This window comes from Mustelus asterias, chromosome 1, assembly GCF_964213995.1.
Source record: "Mustelus asterias chromosome 1, sMusAst1.hap1.1, whole genome shotgun sequence".
In the NCBI taxonomy this organism is placed as follows: domain Eukaryota; kingdom Metazoa; phylum Chordata; class Chondrichthyes; order Carcharhiniformes; family Triakidae; genus Mustelus; species Mustelus asterias.
This window is the reverse complement of record NC_135801.1, coordinates 199401809-199421517: the sequence shown is the minus strand read 5'-3', so window position 1 is coordinate 199421517 and position 19709 is coordinate 199401809. Positions and strand designations below refer to the sequence as shown.

The window sequence follows — 19709 nt, the reverse complement described above, 5'->3', positions numbered from 1 at the left end:
CTGTGAAAATCCCCTAGTCGCCACACTCCGGCGCCTGGTCGGGTACATTGAGGGAGAATTTAGCATGGCCGATGCACCCAACTAGCACGTCTTTCAGACTGTGGGAGGAAACCGGAGCACCCAGAGGAAACCCACGCAGACACGGGAAGAACGTGCAAACTCCACTGAAGCTGGGAATCGAACCCGGGTCCCTGGCGCTGTGAGGCAGCAGTGCTAACCACTGTGCCACCATGCTGCCCCGGGTCCCTGGCGCTGTGAGACAGCAATGCTAACCACTGTGCCACCGTGCGGCCCGGGTCCCTGGCACTGTGAGGCAGCAATGCTAACCACTGTACCACAGTGTCACCCAAGGTCCCTGGCAATGTGAAACAGCAATGCTAACCACTGTGCCACCGTGCTGCCCCGGGTCCCTGGCACTGTGAGGCAGCAATGCTAACCACTGTACCACAGTGTCACCCCAGGTCCCTGGCAATGTGAGACAGCAGTGCTAACCACTGTGCCACCGTGCTGCCCCGGGTCCCTGACACTGTGAGGCAGCAGTGCTAACCACTGTGCTACCAAGCAGCATATACATGGTAACACCATCACCTGGAGATTCCTCCTCAAGCCACACACGAATCTGACTTGGAACGACATCACCGTTGCAACATTGGACATCCCACTCCTTCTGAGTGTTAGGAATTATACAATAGACATTCCCCCTCCACCTTATGAACAAGGGGAGGAGAGCTCTTATATTTGGCAAAGGCCCATGATGGGTGGGAGAAGTGCATTTAGCCTCACAACAGCGATGACAGGGTGAGACACCTCATTGTTTGCCATTTAGAAAAGGAATTAGGCCGTGGGAATGACACTGGCTCCATAGCGAGTGTTCCGTCCCGCCATCAACTCAACGTTTCAGTCATGGAGAGCTCCATCTAAAACCATCCCAGCACTCACCAGTCACTTCCTCTTGGTCCACGGGTGGCTGCAAGGAGGATTGCTCCCAGGTTTGCAACCTCCATGCCAGGACTTGAACTTGCAGAAGCATCCAATCTACCCAGTGACCAGGAGAAAAACTGGCTGAACTGGTCTCCCACCACCGCATCCAGTGCCCCGGACTCAGAGACATTCATCCCACAACCCCGCAACTCTCCATGACCCCTCCAACCTCTCCCAAACCCTGTGATCTTCATGCCCCCAAACCACGACACAAAGATAAGTGGAAAAGTGAATCGTGTGGAGGGCGTAGAAGGTCTGCAGAGAGATTTGGACAGGCTGAGTGAGTGGGCGAGGATCTGGCAGATGGAGTATAACGTTAACAAATGCGAGGTTATTCACTTTGGAAGAAATAATAGCAAATTGGATTATTATCTAAATGGAAAGAAATTACAACATGCTGCTGTGCACAGGGACCTGGGGGTCCTTGTGCATGAGACGCAAAAACCCAGTCTGCAGGTGCAACAGGTGATCAAGAAGGCAAATGGGATGTTGGCCTATATTGCAAGGGGGATAGAATATAAAAGCAGAGATGTCTTGCTGCATCTGTACAGGGCATTGGTGAGGCCACAGCTGGAATACTGTGTGCAGTATTGGTCCCCTTATTTGCGGAAGGATATATTGGCCTTGGAGGGAGTGCAGAGAAGGTTCACCAGGTTGATACCAGAGATGAGGGGTGTTGATTATGAGGAGAGACTGAGCAGATTGGGTTTGTATTCGTTGGAATTTAGAAGGCTGAGCGGGGATCTTATAGAGACCTATAAGATAATGAAGGGGCTGGATAGGGTAGAGATGGAGAGATTCTTTCCACTTAGAAAGGAAACTAGAACGAGAGGGCACAGCCTCAAAATAAAGGGGGGTCAGTTAAGGACAGAGTTGAGGAGGAACTTCTTCTCTCAGAGGGTGGTGAATCTCTGGAATTCTCTGCCCACTGAAGTGGTGGAGGCTACCTCGTTGAAAATGTTTAAATCACGGATAGATGGATTCCTGATCGGTAAGGGAATTAGGGGTTATAGGGAGCAGGCGGGTAAGTGGAACTGATCCACTTCAGATCAGCCATGATCTTATTGAATGGCGGGGCAGGCTCGAGGGGCTAGATGGCCTACTCCTGCTCCTATTTCTTATGTTCTTATGCTCTTAATGTGGAGATGCCGGCGTTGGACTGGGGTAAGCACAGTAAGAAGTCTCACAACACCAGGTTAATGTCCAACAGGTTTATTTGGTAGCAAATACCATAAGCTTTCGGAGCGCTGCCCCTTCGTCAGATGGAGTGAAAATCTGTTCTCCAACAGTGCACAGAGACACAACATCAAGTTACAGAATACTAATTAGAATGCAAATCTCTACAGCCAGCCAGGTCTTAAAGGTACAGATAATGTGGGTGGAGGGAACATTAAACACAGGTTAAAAAGATGTGTATTGTCTCCAGACAGGACAGCTAGTAAGATTCTGCAAGATCAGGAGGCAAGCTGTGGGGGTTACTGATAATGTGACATAAATCCAACATCCCGGTTTAGGCCATCCTCATGTGTGCGGAACTTGGCTATCAGTTTCTGCTCAGCGACTCTGCGCTGTCGTGTGTCGTGAAGGCCGCCTTGGAGAACGCTTACCCGAAGATCAGAGGCTGAATGCCCGTGACTACTGAAGTGCTCCCCCACAGGACGAGAACAATCTTGCCTGGTGATTGTCGAGCGGTGTTCATTCATCCGTTGTCGTAGCGTCTGCATGGTTTCCCCAATGTCCAATGCCTCGGGACATCCTTTCCTGCAGCGTATCAGATAGACAACGTTGGCCGAGTTGCAAGAGTATGTACCGTGTACCTGGTAGATGGTGTTCTCACGTGAGATGATGGCATCCGTGTCGATGATCCGGCACGTCTTGCAGAGGTTGCTGTGGCAGGGTTGTGTGGTGTCATGGTCACTGTTCTCCTGATGGCTGGGTAGTTTGCTGCGGACAATGGTCTGTTTGAGGTTGCGTGGTTGTTTGAAGGCAAGAAGTGGGGGTGTGGGGATGGCCTTGGCGAGATGTTCGTCTTCATCAATGACATGTTGAAGGCTCCGGAGGAGATGCCGTAGCTTCTCCGCTCCGGGGAAGTACTGGACAACGAAGGGTACTCTGTCCACCGTGTCCCGTGTTTGTCTTCTGAGGAGGTCGGTGCGGTTTTTCGCTGTGGCGCGTCGGAACTGTTGATCGATGAGTCGAGCGCCATATCCTGTTCTTATGAGTGCATCTTTCAGCGTCTGGAGGTGTCTGTTGCGATCCTCCTCATCCGAGCAGATCCTATGTATTCGGAGGGCGTGTCCGTAGGGGATGGCTTCTTTTACGTGTTTAGGGTGGAAGCTGGAGAAGCGGAGCATCATGAGGTTATCCGTGGGTTTGCGGTACAGTGAGGTGCTGAGGTGACCGTCCTTCAGGAGAACAGTGACCATGACACCACACAACCCTGCCACAGCAACCTCTGCAAGACGTGCCGGATCATCGACACGGATGCCATCATCTCACGTGAGAACACCATCTACCAGGTACACGGTACATACTCTTGCAACTCGGCCAACATTGTCTACCTGATACGCTGCAGGAAAGGATGTCCCGAGGCATGGTACATTGGGGAAACCATGCAGACGCTACGACAACGGATGAATGAACACCGCTCGACAATCACCAGGCAAGACTGTTCTCGTCCTGTGGGGGAGCACTTCAGCAGTCATGGGCATTCAAAGAACAAAGAACAAAGAACAGTACAGCACAGGAAACAGGCCCTTCGGCCCTCCAAGCCTGTGCCGCTCCTTGGTCCAACTAGACCAATCGTTTGTATCCCTCCATTCCCAGGCTGCTCATGTGACTATCCAGGTAAGTCTTAAACGATGTCAGCGTGCCTGCCTCCACCACCCTACTTGGCAGCGCATTCCAGGCCCCCACCACCCTCTGTGTAAAAAACGCCCCTCTGATATCTGAGTTATACTTCGCTCCTCTCAGCTTGAGCCCGTGACCCCTCGTGATCGTCACCTCCGACCTGGGAAAAAGCTTCCCACTGTTCACCCTATCTATACCCTTCATAATCTTGTACACATAATCAGCCTTGGATCTTCAGGTAAGCGTTCTCCAAGGCAGCCTTCACGACACACGACAGCGCAGAGTCGCTGAACAGAAACTGATTGCCAAGTTCCGCACACATGAGGACGGCCTAAACCGGGATGTTGGATTTATGTCACATTATCAGTAACCCCCACAGCTTGCCTCCTGATCTTGCAGAATCTTACTAGCTGTTCTGTCTGGAGACAATACACATCTCTTTAACCTGTGTTTAATGTTCCCTCCACCCACATTATCAGTACCTTTAAGACCTGGTTGGCTGTAGAGATTTGCACTCTAATTAGTATTCTGTAACTTGATGTTGTGTCTCTGTGCACTGTTGGAGAACAGATTTTCACTCCATCTGACGAAGGGGCAGCGCTCCGAAAGCTTATTGTATTTGTGACCAAATAAACCTGTTGGACTTTAACCTGGTGTTGTGAGACTTCTTACTGTTCTTATGTTCTTAGCCAGCTCCTTTACCGTTACCCTCTCTCTTCTGATAGCCATTGGTGGCCAGTGGCAAACTATATGCTCAACTCCAAACTCTCCTTGGAAGTGAGCTCAGCAGTTTCTAGTTTTTAAAAACCCGTCATAAAATTGCCAACGTAACATCACATTGCCGGGGCACCTGCAACAAATAGAGGCGCAAAATCCCAGTCTTAATGTTAGATGTGATTCTGTGATTTGGACAGCACTTGCTGAACAATTCAGAGCGTGCTGAGAACTACACAACCAATTTAACATTATCAATCCGGCTCATAATATGGCTCACCATTACTTGCTGGAAGCTACATATATTCAAACACAGTGCACTCTTTCTGCAAGCAAAAAGCACATTCCGGCATTGTGCCCCTTTTCGACAAAAGCATGGGGCACAATGTTCCCTCATCCATTTTCCATGGCAATGCCCCCGCCAATCAGATTGGACTTGCCTATCAATCAGCACCCTTTTTCATGCAGGATAAATTATGGCTCCATTTGAAATTTGGCATTCTCAGTTAAAGTCTCAGGTCACCTCAGCTCAAGACAGTTTCTTCCCTGCTGCCATCAGACTTTTGAATGGACGTACCACATATTAAGATCATCTTTCTCCACACCTCCATGTTGTAAACCTTTATGACTCTATGACTTTAGCTATGATTGTAACACTACATTCTTCACTCTCTCTTTTCTTTTTCCTCTATGTACTCTATAAATGGTATGCTTTGACTGTATACATGTGACAATAAATCAAATCAAATCAGTCCTGGTGAGTGCAAGACAAAAAGCTTCAACAGTTTTTGTCTTTCTGCAGCAGTAATATTCATTTATATTCACTGTGAACTGATTACCTCGTTTTGTCCGCATTTGGTTCCTTGTTGAATGAGGTCTGGAAAGCTGGAATCAGGTAAGCTGGAAAATGTTGCTCTACATACAAATATTTTGCCTTGGACAGTGAATTGAGAATTCAAAATACTGACTTGTCCTCCTCGAACTGGAGTCGCTCTTCCACCCTTACACTGGATTTTTCCACACTGTGCATCACTGTAGGAGAGACATAGAAAACTTTGGTCTTCCAAATTCACAACTTAATGGAGCCATTATTCTGTGAACGACTGGCTCGGTCATAGAAGACAAGAGGTAGCAGTGGAAGGGTGCGTTTCTGAATGTAGGCCTGTGACAAGTGGTGTTCCTCAGGGATCAGTGCTGGGACCTTTGCTGTTTGTAAAATATATAAATGATTTGGAGGAAAATGTAACTGGATTGATTAGTAAGTTTGCAGACGACATAAAGGTTGGTGGATTTGCGGACAGCGATAAGGACCGTCAGAGGATATAGCAGGATATAGATCGGTTGAAGATTTGAGGGGAGAGATGGCAGATGGAGTTTAATCCGGATAAATGTGAGGTAATGCACTTTGGAAGGTCCTAATACAGATGGGAAATATACAGTAAATGGCAGAACCCTTCAGAGTATTAATAGGCAGATGGTTCTGGGTGTACAGGCAAACAGGTCTCTGAAAGTGGCAATGCAGGTGGAGAAGGTAGTCAAGAAGGCATACGGCATGTCTCCAGCCAGGACAGTTAGTGAGATTTTGCAAGCCCAGGCAAGTCATGGGGGTTACAGATAGTGTGACATGAACCCAAGATCCCGGATGAGGCCGACCTCATGTGTGCGGAACTTGGCTATCATTCTCTGCTCAGCGACTCTGCGTTATCGTGCGTCGTGAAGGTCACGGACCTTCGGCCTCTGATCTTCGGGTAAGTGTTCTCTAAGGCGGCCTTCACAACACACGACAACGCAGAGTTGCTGAGCAGAGACTGATAGCCAAGTTCCGCACACATGAGGATGGCCTCAACCGTTCATGTCACACTCTCTGTAACCCCCACGACTTGCCTGGGCTTGCAAAATCTCACTAACCGTCCTGGCTAGAGACAATACACATCTTTTTAACCTGTGCTTAACCCTCTCTCCACTCACATTGTCTGTACCTTTAAGAGTTGATTACCTGTAAAGACTCGCATTTCAACCATTATCTTGTAAATTGAGTTTGTGTCTTTATATGCCCTGTTTGTGAACAGAACTCCCACTTACCTGACGAAGGAGCAGCGCTCTGAAAGCGAGTGGCTTTTGCTACCAAATAAACCTGTTGGACTTTAACCTGGTGTTGTGAGACTTCTTACTGAATTGAGTTTAAATATTGGCAAGTCATGTTGTAGATTTATCGAACTTTAGTTAGGCCACACTTGGAATATAGTGTTCAATTCTGGTTGCCACACTACCAGAAGGATGTGGAGACTTTGGAGAGGGTACGGAAAAGACTTACCAGGATGTTGCCTGGTATGGAGGGCATTAGCTATGAGGAGAGGTTGGAGAAACTTAGTTTGTTCTCACTGGAATGATGAAGGTTGAGGGGCGACCTGACAGAAGTCTCCAAGATTATGAGGGACATGGACAGAGTGGATAGTCAGAAGCTTTTTCCCATGGGGAAGAATCAATTACTAGGGGGCATAGGTTCAAGGTGCGAGGGGCAAGGTTTAAAGGAAATGTACAAGGCAAGTTTTTTACAGAGGGTGGTGGGTGCCTGGAACTTGCTGCCAGGGGAGGTAGTGGAAGCAGATATGATAGTTTTAAGGAGTGTGTTGACAAGAACATAAGAACATAAGAACTAGCAGCAGCAGTAGGCCACCTGGCCCCTCAAGCCTGCTCTGCCATTCAATAAGATCATGGCTGATCTTTTCGTGGACTCAGCTCCACTTACCTGCCCGCTCACCATAACCCTTAATTCCTTTACTGTTCAAAAATTTATCTATCCTTGCATTAAAAACATTCAATGAGGTAGCCTCAACTGCTTCACTGGGCAGGGAATTCCACAGATTCACGACCCTTTGCGTGAAGAAGTTCCTCCTCAACTCAGTCCTAAATCTGCTTCCCCTTATTTTGAGGCCATGCCTCCTCGTTTTAGTTTCACCCGCCAGTGGAAACAACTTCCCTGCTTCTATCTTATCTATTCCCTTCATAATCTTATCTGTTTCTATAAGATCTCCCCTCATTCTTCTGAATTCCAATGAATATAGCCCCAGTCTACTCAGTCTCTCCTCAGAAGCCAACCCTCTCAACTCCGGAATCAACCTAGTGAATCTCCTCTGCACCCCCTCCAGTACCAGTTTATCCTTTCTCAAGTAAGGAGACCAAAACTGTACACAGTACTCCAGGTGTGGCCTCACCAGCACCGTATACAGCTGCAACATAACCTCGCTGTTTTTAAACTCCATCCCTCTAGCAATGAAGGACAAAATTCCATTTGCCTTCTTAATTACCTGCTGCACCTGCAAATACATGAATAGGATGGGAAGGGTAGGGGGTTTTAGTTCAGTCGGGCAGCATGGTCAGTGCAGGTTTGGAGGGCTGAAGGGCCTGTCCCTGTGCTGTAATTTTCTTTGTTCTTTATTATTGCTGCAAGATTGTTCAGTCTGAATATGTGTGGATGATTGTGAAACACGATTGACATAAGGCCTTGTTCCACCTTCAAAGAGAACATGTTAAAAATTGTTGATGTAATCGTTTTAACCTTAACTTGCAGTCGAGGAAACAGAAGTGTGATGGATTATTGAAAGGAGATCTCAGAGGGAGCACAGGGGTAGAGAGTGTGTACATTCTCCTTTTTGTCCCAGATCAGTCTTACTCTTCCTTTTCCCAACGCTTTATTATTTATAAGCCAGTAGAAGACTTTGGGATTATGTTGGCTGCCTGGCCCAACTCTGTTAGAATTGTGAAAAACAGACAAGAATGTTGCTTCTGCAGGAGAATCACAAGACGACTGATAAGGTATGGATAGGGTTAAACTGGCTGGGACAAAGGGAAGCCAGTACTGCAGCTTGTCCCGTACACTGTGGGCGTTCACACAGAAAGTGGCGCGAAAATGCGAGATAAGGTTGGGAGGGAACAGCCAAATAAGGGACAAAGTAAACATGGACGGGGGTGGCCAAATCGGATAGCAAGGGCAGTAAACAAAGGCGGAGTAAACCTAGGGCTTATGATAGGTGATATCCGAAAACACGAACACCAACTGCGGGGAAGGGGAGGGATTGAGAGACACAAAGAACAAAGAACAAAGAACAATACAGCACAGGAACAGGCCCTTCGGCCCTCCAAGCCCGCGCCGCTCCCTGGTCCAAACTAGACCATTCTTTTGTATCCCTCCATTCCCACTCTGTTCATATGGCTGTCTAGAAAGAAATTGTATAAAAGTATATGTGAGATAATCCAGTGTGTGCCTATTTGCTCGCCACCCGTTCTTGCAAGACCATTAAATAAAAGTGTTTGCTACTTCAGAATTTGACTTGGAGTAAATTATTTGCAAAGTGAGCTTTGTTTCTCACAATTGGGGGCTCGTCCGGGATCGAGTCATCTCCAGCGGACTGGTCACCGTCGACGACCGGGAAGATGCGTCCCGTTCCTTTAGAACGGTCTCGTGTTTCTCGTCGATGAACACCCCTCCCGGCTGACTGACAGAGATCTTGGGGAAGTCATTCTGAACGAGCAAGGGAAGGACAGTAGGCACAGCTGCAGTCAGGCAACTCCGTGCACGGACCAAGGTAGGAAAATTGACTTTTAAGTACTGCCTTGGTGACTGGGGTGGTTTACTCGTTGTAGGGATTGTGTAAACAAGACTGACGTAGTAGCCACAATAGGGGGGGCGCTAAGAGTGAGTCCCCCGGGAAAAAGGAGAAGATGAATGGGGCCCCGGGAAACATCCCTCCAGAAAGTCCTTTGGGATGGATGTTGAGTGATTGGGAAAACAATGAAAGTACTAAAAAGAAAGACCAGAAAACGATGATAAGATATTGTTGCTTTACGTGGACAAAGGAACCTATCCGAGCTTCGTCCGTTTTCTGGCCAAAATACAGATCGGACGAGGATTGGGTTTGTCAGATTTTAAATATTTATGTCAGCCAAAAACAACCATATAACCAAGAAGAATCTGAGTACGCCTCCTGTTGGAGACCCGATGGATACAGATTATATGCCATGAATACAGTGAGGGAAAAAGAGGACGAAAAGCAGTCCTCTGCCCCGCCACCCTCTTGGGATGTTATAATAACGACGGGAACGATCGGAGGCGTATGAAAGACTTAAGGGACCTGATAGTGAAGGGCATTAGGGAGGCGGTCCCCAAGTCACAGAATCTAGCTAAAGCTTTTGAAGTTCACCAGGAGAAAGATGAGGCTGCCTCAGCCGTTTTACAAAAGTTACGGGACACCATGAGGAAATATTCAGGAATGGATCCTGACGGCCCGGTAGCGCAGGGACTTCTAAAAGTACACTTTGTCACCAAAGCATGGCCGGATATTCAAAAGAAAATTCAGAGGATAGAGGGGTGGAGTGAGAAACCGCTTGACGAGTTATTAAGAGAGGCACAGAAAGTGTTTGTAAGGAGAGAGGATGAAAAAGAGAAGCAGAAGGCAAAAATGATGGTGGCTACTGTAGACGAAATAGTGAAGAAAAGGGTGGAACCGACCACCAAGGGCCAGAACAGAGAGTGGCAGCATGTAAATAATAGGGGAAGAGGAAGGGGACGACCTCGAAAGGGGTTCTATAGACAGTGACAAGGACAGGAATGGGGACTCCAACAAGCGGGATGTTATCGCTGTGGGAGAATGGGACATTTTAAGCGGGAGTGTCCCGAACTAAGGAGGGAAGAGCGGGCAGTGCCGCTCATGCGTTTTGAAGAAGACTAGGGGGGGGTCAGGGGTTCCTGCCCCCTGGAACCCACCGGGAACCCTTGATAAATTTAAAGGTGGGACCAGATATGGAAAATGCAGTTTTCTTAGTGGACACGGGGACATCTAGATCGCCTTTAAATTTTATACCCTGGGGAGTACGATTTACACAACGGAAATTAACAGTGTCTGGAGTAAAAGGAGAAGGGTTTGCAGTGCCTGTGTTTGAGATGATGACAATTAGATACGATGGAGGAGAAGTCAGGGGACAATTATTGTACATTCCGGACATAGGGAGTAACCTACTGGGGAGAGACTTAATAATAATGTTGGGACTGGGAATTGGAGTACACGATCAAAGGGTAGTGATACAAATGGCTGTGCTAACGGAAGAACAAGAGAAAGAAATAGATGCTATCGTGTGGGGGGGCAAGAAAGACGACCGAAGGGCGATGGATGTTACCTGATGGCCGGGAAATGCTAAACAAAATGCTGATGAGGGAGATCATGGCAGTCTTGCATCAGGGGAGTCATTGGGGCGTACAAGCAATGTGTGACCTGGTTTTGAGAAAGTACGGATGCAAGGGCATATACACCGTAGCTAAACAAATATGTGAGGGGTATATAACATGCAGAAAAGTTAACAAAAAGGTGTTGAGGGGACAAGTGCCGGGAGGAAGGAAACCTGGTTTAAGACCATTCCAGAGTCTACAGGTAGACTATACCGAATTGCCTCAGGTGGGAAGGTTGAAGTACCTGTTAGTTATAGGAGACCATTTAACTGTTTGGGTGGAGGCGTATCCTCTAGCTACAGCAACAGCAGGCGGGGTGTCCAAGATAGTGCTTGAACACATAATTTCCTGATATGGAATGGTAGAGTGCATAGATTCAGACCAAGGAAGCCATTTCACCTCTAAAGTCTTACAAGGAATAATGAAAGGACTGGAAATCTCTTGGGAGTTTCACACCCCCTGGCACCCTCCCTCCTCTGGGAGGGTCGCACGAATGAATCAGACCCTAAAAAGGCAGCTGTCCAAATTAGTGGTAGAAACCAAATTGCCCTGGACTCGGTGTCTACCAATAGCCCTGCTAAGAGTTCGGACGGCACCACGAAAGGATCTGGGACTGTCCCCTTATGAAATGTTGTTCGGACTGCCGTATATGGGAACGAAGGGGGATTTACCTGTCCTCGAGACTAATGATCTGTTTTTAAAGAAGTATATACTGGGCCTGTCCTCCTCTTTGTCCTTCCTCAGGAGACAGGGACTATTGGCACCGACCCCACCTCTCGAATTCGCCGTCCATCGAATCCAGCCAGGAGACTGGGTCCTGGTAAAATCGTGGAAGGAGACCAAACTACACCCGGATCGGGAGGGACCATACCAGACTCTCCTGACCACTGAGACGGCCATAAGAACGGTGGAAAGAGGTTGGACTCACTACACAAGAATCAAGGGACCCGTGAAACCCCCGGTCAGAGCAGGAACTTGGACAGCCGAACCGACGGAGGAACCTTTGAAGCTGAAACTAAAAAGACTTTGAGTTACTGTTTATACGGTGGCGGCGCAAGTGCGGGAAAAATAGTCTGTAAAAGTTTATATATTGGCTCTCTCTCTCTCTCTCTTTAACAAACTAGGACCAGGTTAGAATCAAGTGGGGGTTGTGGTATGCGATGTTAATTTCCTTGGTGATGGGGTGGGACTACACCCCTATTGATCAGGAATGGGAAGAATCTAAGACATTCACAGTAAAGATCCCTGAAAGCTCCAACCCGCAGATGATAGAGACAGATGCTTGTAGCCTGGTAGACTGCGGAGATGTAGAAAGTCAGAGGGAATATAGTGCCTCAGAAAAGTACCTCATTAGGGAAGGAAGCACCTGGGTAAAAACTGAAGCTGGAGCCTGGGTGAGGAGTGACTCATCAGAAATGAAAAAAAATTACAATTCTCCGAAGCCCCATTCGACCGGGGCCGTATTGTCCTGATAAGAGATGTAACCCGATATATCTAACAATCAAATGTACAAAATGGCAAGAGGTGTTTGAAAAAAGGACAGTCTGGAAAACCAAAGAGGGGGAGGTTAGAAAAACAACTGTTGGAGGGGCATACTATGGGGAAATGAACAACAAGGTGTTTGGAATAGGGATAAAAACGGATGGGCAAGATTTCCAAGGGTGTTGTTTCCGAATAAAGGTAGAAGGGGGCGGATCAGCCAATAAAACAGGCGGTAGGGCTACCTGAATGCCACTAATACGACCCTTTGTTCCTCCCAATGACCCTGAGGTAGTGAGGGTAATGGAGGTTAAAGACCTAGCACAAACCATCGAGATAGAAACCGGATATGGGGATACAAACGCCTGGGTTGAATGGATAAAGTATACTGTAAAAAGCCTGAACAAAAGCAATTGCTATGCTTGCGCCTCTGGCAGGCCGGTAGCTCAAATAGTACCCTTTCCGCTTGGATGGGAACGTGACCGGAAGGGTATGGAGTGTATGATGGCGCTGTATCAGGACAAGACTGCCTGGGATAATAGCAGCTGCACGTCCTTGTCATTAATGTTCCCTCCCTTGAGAGAGAAAGATTTAAAGAATCCTCCTGTATTTTCTGTTGCAGTAGGAAACCACACATCATGTGTGAGCCGGCAGGGTGCAAGTCTAATTCGAGACTTGGGGGAACTGAAATCCTGCACGAAAATCGAGAATGTGACTGGAACGGACAAGGGAGGGAACTAGTCATCGTTGAACGTTCCTAGAGCAGATTTATGGTGGTACTGCGGAGGAAAGGTATTAAGACCTACCTTACCCCCAAAGTGGAGGGGGACGTGTGCCATTGTACAATTGGCCATCCCATTTACCCTGGCATTTGAAAAAGGGAAGATAATAGAAGGGAGGAATAAAAGGGAAATAATAGAGACCTCTTTTGATGATCGTATATATCTAGACTCTTTGGATATACCAAGGGGAGTACCTGATGAATTTAAGGCTCGCAACCAGATTGCGGCGGGCTTCGAGTCCTCTCTCTTTTGGTGGGTTACGATCAACAAAAATGTAGATTGGATAAACTATATTTACTATAACCAACAGAGGTTTATTAATTATACCAGGGATGCAGTAAAAGGCATAGCCGAACAACTAGATGCCACCAGCAGGATGGCTTGGGAGAATAGAATGGCTTTAGATATGATATTGGCTGAGAAAGGAGGTGTGTGTGTGATGCTGGGAGAAAATTGTTGCAATTTTATCCCGAACAACACGGCACCTGATGGGACAATCACTCGGGCTTTGCGGGGATTAACTACCCTTGCAGAAGAAATGGCCGAAAATTCAGGAGTAGACACAACAATCACTGGGTGGTTGGACACGTGGTTCGGGAAATGGAAAAACATGGTGACCTCAATTTTCACCTCCCTGATAGTGGTGGCCGGACTGCTGATAACGGTGGGATGCTGTATTGTACCCTGTGTACGAGGGCTGATTCAGCGACTAATTGAGACAGCTCTGACGAAACAAATGTCCCTAAAGAATGATAAAGTGGAAGGTGTGTACTTGTTAGATGGCAGAGATGAAATTACAAAATTGAATGAGGCTGCCGGGATAATGCTTGAGAAGTTTGAGGCAGCCTGTGATACTTCCCCCTTGTAGGCAGAAGGCAACAAGTATTAACCAGAAAAGAAAAGGGGGGACTGTGAAAAACAGATAAGAATGTTGCTTCTGCAGGAGAATCACAAGACGACTGATAAGGTATGGATAGGGTTAAACTGGCTGGGACAAAGGGAAGCCAGTACTGCAGCTTGTCCCGTACACTGTGGGCGTTCACACAGAAAGTGGCACGAAAATGGGAGATAAGGATGGGAGGGAACAGCCAAATAAGGGACAAAGTAAACATGGACGGGGATGTCCAAATCGGATAGCAAGGGCAGTAAACAAAGGCGGAGTAAATCTAGGGCTTATGATAGGTGATATCCGATAACACGAACACCAACTGCGGGGAAGGGGAGGGATTGAGAGACACAAAGAAATTGTATAAAAGTATATGTGAGATAATCCAGTGTGTGCCTATTTGCTCGCCACCCGTTCTTGCAAGACCGTTAAATAAAAGTGTTTGCTACTTCAGAATTTGACTTGGAGTAAATTCTTTGCAAAGTGAGCTTCGTTTCTCACAGAATGATACAATCTTTTTACAGATGCACCATAGAAAGCATTCTTTCTGGTTGTATCACAGCTTGGTATGGCTCCTGCTCTGCCCAAGACCGCAAGAAACTACAAAAAGACGTGAATGTAGCCCAATCCATCACGCAAACCAGCCTCCCATCCATTGACTCTGTCTACACTTCCCACTGCCTCAAAAAAGCAGCCAGCATAATCAAGGACCCCCACGCACCCCGGACATTCTCTCTTCCACCTTCTTCCGTCAGGAAAAAGATACAAAAGTCTGAGGTCACGTACCAACCGACTCAAGAACAGCTCCAACAGATCACGAACCAATCGACTCATTGCCAGCCTCCAGATCGCTGGCCAGCCCGATTGCTGGCCTGTGCCACAACCTCCATCACTGACCTTCCAACCCCCCCACGCCCTGATCGCGTAGACCTCCCTGAGCCAGTCCCTATGTGCCCCCTTACACTTCCCCCACTCCAGCCAGCCCCGATTTTCCTGACCACATCCCCAAACCCGGACACTCCTGGCCCCACACTCTCCCCCAACAATCCCAATGACCAACCCTGATGTCTCCCCCAATGGCCATCCCTGATCACCACTCCAGACAGTCTTGACTACCTCCTCCCCCCTCCAATGACCAGCCCTGACCCCGCCGTGGCAGCCCCCAAACCTCCCCCCACCTAGATGGCCAGCCTCAATCACCCTCACCGCCTCCTTCCCCCACCGATCCCGATTGTCGATTGGCAGCGGGTTTCCGCGCCACCCAAGTGGCCCAATTCCGGCAGGTGGTGGGAAGAAGAGACGTTAGTGGGCCCGCGAATTCTGTCCTGGGTCGGTTAATCATATGGAAATATCAATTTGAATGGCATTTTCATATGATAATCAATTTCCAAATCAAAGTCTGATTTCCGGCATGCCAAAAACCGTACCTTTGGCGACGCGCAGAGGCCATGACACCCAACAGGAATCCCGCAAAACGGCCACTGTTGATGTGATATCAAGGAATGGCTGAAGGTACTGGATACAGAAAAGTCTGTGGTCTTCACAACTTCCCAATTGTAACACTGGTGATACCAGATCCAATCATGCCCTTGCCCTAGCTGTTCCAGGACAGTTACAATGCTGAGCATCCACAATAATATGGACACTTTCCAGGTATTGCCTGACCAGCAGGACAAATCCAATCTCGCAATTGCCCCCCCATCAGTCTCTCTATGATCAGCAAATTGATGGGAAGCATCATTGACAGTGCTATCAAGCAGCACGTACACAGCAATAACCCACTCACCAATGCTTCGTTTGGCTTTTGCCAGGTCCACTTGACTCTTTATCTTATTGCAGCCTTGAATAAAAGATACAATTCCTGCAATAGTGCTGGGAATTCTCTGGGTTTTTTTTCTGGGTAAAACTTACGCATTGCTGCATGCTTTGTATCTGTGATTTTCATCCTCACCACAGTTTCCAAATTTATTTCCTGCTTGATTGGTAACTGCATAACAAAGAGGTTCAGCACTTGTTGCACCTATGAGAGAGAAAGTGAGAAAATTATAGAGATTCGACAGAACAGAAACTGCTCTAAATGACATATACCACACATTCCTCTTCGCCAGCTGGGTCCCAATGAGAGGGAAACAGAATATGGGAGAATGTGACTTAGAGAGAAACGGAAAGTCTGAAATGGAGGGAAGTCAAGAAACAAAGAGATTGAGAAAAATACAACATCTTCATTCGGCTTGATCACATGTGTGAATGTGTGTCTGCAGGAATGCCCTGAACTTCAAATTCCCCAGGGAAGTACAATCAGGTGTTGCTGAAAGCGTCTGAACAAGAGTGAGAGCATGAGATTCCCTGAGGAGAGCAGTCTATATCAGAGCACTGTTTCTCACACCTTGGCCGAGATTTCCAGCTCCCACCTGCTCTGGCCCATCAAAGAATAAAGAACAAAGAAAATTACAGCACAGGAACAGGCCCTTCGGCCCTCCAAGCCTGACCGACCATGCTGCCCGACTTAACTAAAACCCCCTACCCTTCCGGGGACCATATCCCTCTATTCCCATCCTATTCATGTACTTGCCAAGACGCCCTTTAAAAGTCACTACCGTATCCGCTTCCACTACCTTCCCCGGCAACAAGTTCCAGGCACCCACTACTCCCTGTGTAAATACACCTCCTTTAAACCTTGCCCCTTGCACCTTAAACCTATGCCCCCCTAGTAATTGACTCTTCCACCCTGGGAAAAAGCTTCTGACTATCCACTCTGTCCGTGCCTCTCATAATCTTGTAGACTTCTATCAGGTCGCCCTTCAACCTCCGTCGCTCCAGTGAGAACAAACCACTGTGACAACATCCACTGCCCTACCCTCATCAATCATCTTCCTCACTTCCTCGAGAAACTCGACCAAGTTAGTGAGACATGACCTCCCCTTCACAAAACCAGGTGCTGCATTGACCGAGTCTGCATTGACTCTCCAAAGGAGCGTCCCTACCCTGCGCCCTATCCCCATTACCCTGTGCATTTAGCATGGTCAATCCACCTAACCTGCACTTCTTTGGATTGAGAGAGGAAAGTGGAGCACTCAGAGGAAACTCATGTAACCACAGGGACACAGTTCAAGAGCAATTAGGGACAGGCAACAAATGCCACCCCGGCCAACAAAGCCCACATTGCATGAAAGAATAAAGAAAACAGAATTCTTACATGACTCACAGATACACAGAAAATAGGAGCAGGGGTAGGCCATTCAGTCATTTGAACCAGTGATTAGCAATGCTATTTTCCAACACCAGGGACCCAGGTTCAATTCCGGCCTTGGGTATCTGTCTGTGTGGAGTTTGCACATTCTCCCTGTGTCGGCGTGGGGTTCCTCTGGGGAGAGATGGACTCAGGAAGAAGTCTCACAACACCAGGTTAAAGTCCAACAGGTTTATTTGGTAGCAAATACCATAAGCTTTCAGAGCGCTGCTCCTTCATCAGATGGAGTGGAAATGTGCTCTCAAACAGTGCACAGCGACACAACATCAAGGTGATGGACTTACAGAGAAATGCACGGTGCCCCACCAACAGGTTCCCAACACAATTCGAGTGGTATTGCTCAGATCTGATCTTCGCTTTTTCTTAAAACTTAAATTAAAAATTGTGTGCAGTTCTGTCAGTGTGAAAAAAAATGACTTATAAATATGACCAGTGTTTGAAACAGGTACTGCATTCATTGATGGTTTACTGTTAAATTGCAGTGTTTGTTCAGTGATCTTTCAGAAATAAAGTTAATTGTTCTGCGCTATACCGAAAGAATTTAAAGCCTCGCTCATCCAGAAACCGTGAAATCCCACCCGAGGTCAACGGACCTTCCTATGCTCCACCCCTCGCCCCTTCCCATGCTCCGCCCCTCGCCCCTTCCCATTCCCATGGTGAGCGGGCCAGTAAAATTCCGGCCAGTGTCTGTTTAAAAATCAGTCAGGTTATTGAGCCCAGTTTTGAATTTGAGCAACGCCTGGTTGTAGTAAAGGGTGAAATCTTGCCAAAGAAAGGCAGCGTTGGTTCCGTCTGGCAGTGTATTTCTTATGCCCCATTAGTAATAATTTTTATGCCCACGAATATCAAGTACAGGAGAGCTCCCCAACACTTCCCAGCATCTGTTCCACAACAACTGCAGGAAATGGCAGAACCCCGCTTTTCAGAGGGGGCCCTCACCAGACTGCTGGATGGAGTGGAGCAGAGGCAGGACACCCTCTACCCTTCTTCCAGGAGGTGGCCTTCCAGCAGGGTTAACACCTTTATCTAGGCTCCAGTGGCAGTCCTGGTGAGTGCAAACACACTGCAACTCCCTGACACCATGTTACCCCCAGTAGCTGCTATGCTCCAAATTCCAGCTCCCATCCAAGCCCCATATTTGCCACACCTCATTACCATAGAGTCATCGAGTCATAGAGGTTTACAGCGTGGAAACAGGTCCTTCGGGCCAACTTGTCCATGCCGCCCTTTTTTTTAAACCCCTCAACTAGTCCCAATTGCCCGCATTTGGCCCATATCCCTCTACACCCATCGTACCCATGTAACTGTCTAAATGCTTTTTGAAAGACAAAATTGTACCCGCCTCTACGACTACCTCTGGCAGCTTGTTCCAGACACTCACCACCCTCTGTGCGAAAAAGTTGTCCCTCAGGACACTTTTGTATCTCTCCCCTCTCACCTTAAACCTGTTCCCTCTAGTTTTAGACTCCCCTAGCTTTGGGAAAAGATATTGACTATCTAGCTGATCTATGCCCCTCATTATTTTATAGACCTCTATAAGGTCACCCCTCAGCCCTCATCTTAGATATCAACACTCTGAGCTACACTCTTCCTCTCTGTGTCATTGCACTCAACTCAACCACAATCACAACAGGCGTAAACAGATGCAGCCAGCTGGAATCATGCCTGCATTGAGGACCAGCAGGCATTTTGAGGATCAAGCCCTTGAACAGGTGGGGGAGGTGAAGAGCGTGCCGGCACTTGTGGTGAAGTGAAGGGAACAGACAAACGTGAGAATCCTCAACACATATGCTGTCATTCCTCAAGTCCCAAGTGAATAATCAATGTTCCGTCCATATCCTCTATAATACACTGATTCCATGTCCCTCCCCTTGTAGGCCAACCAGCGGAAGAGGCCAGACCACCCTCGTGTGTCCCCCCGCCCCCCCCCCCCCCCCCCCGCCCCCCACCCATCGGATTCCAGCAGTTCAGAGGGGAAATTCTCCAACCCCACCACTGAAGAGGCTTCACAGCTGTCACTCATGGCCAGCGCCAGTGTAGATTCTCCCACCTCGGTGGGAGCACAAAGTAGGGAGACTTCTGGGTCACTCTCTGGTGAGTACCTCACAGCTGAAGACCCACAGCAGGTGGAGACAGGAATGTCACAGGGCACTGGCATTCAGAGAGATGAGCCCCTTGCCGATGGTGTGCCACTGGGCCTGTTGGCCCCCTGGAGCTGCAAAGGCCGAGTTGCGAGTATCAGGAAGGGATGACAATCACCCTCTTCGGAGTACAAAGCTGATTGGAGGAGTTCCATCGAAATCTATCCGCGGAGATGCTGCCGTGTTACACTCTCTGTCAGGCAGGAGTCAGACATATCACTGAGGCTGAGAGGAGCATTGCTCTGTCCTCAATACAAGTCACCATCATTCTCTCACAGTCCAGTCAATGGCTTCAACACTCTGCCCATGATGCCTGGAATGTTAGTCTCCATGGTGGAAGAGCTCTTTGCTCACCCAGTCCTGCTCGTCCACAAAGCGAGAAGCTACGAGGCCATCCCTAGTG

The 19709-nt window shown here is 48.0% G+C and overlaps 1 protein-coding gene across 1 annotated transcript in view; it reads right to left on the bottom strand.

Annotated features, from left to right (window-relative positions):
- LOC144480823 (disintegrin and metalloproteinase domain-containing protein 12-like) overlaps window positions 1-19709 on the bottom strand; it is a 308106-nt gene that overhangs the window by 71175 nt on the left and 217222 nt on the right. The window contains exons 15-16 of the mRNA XM_078200476.1: window positions 15827-15935; window positions 5385-5577 (exon numbers count right to left, since the gene is read on the bottom strand). Of these exons, the coding sequence (XP_078056602.1) occupies window positions 5385-5577; window positions 15827-15935 (302 nt within the window). The remainder of the gene's footprint in view (window positions 1-5384; window positions 5578-15826; window positions 15936-19709) is intronic.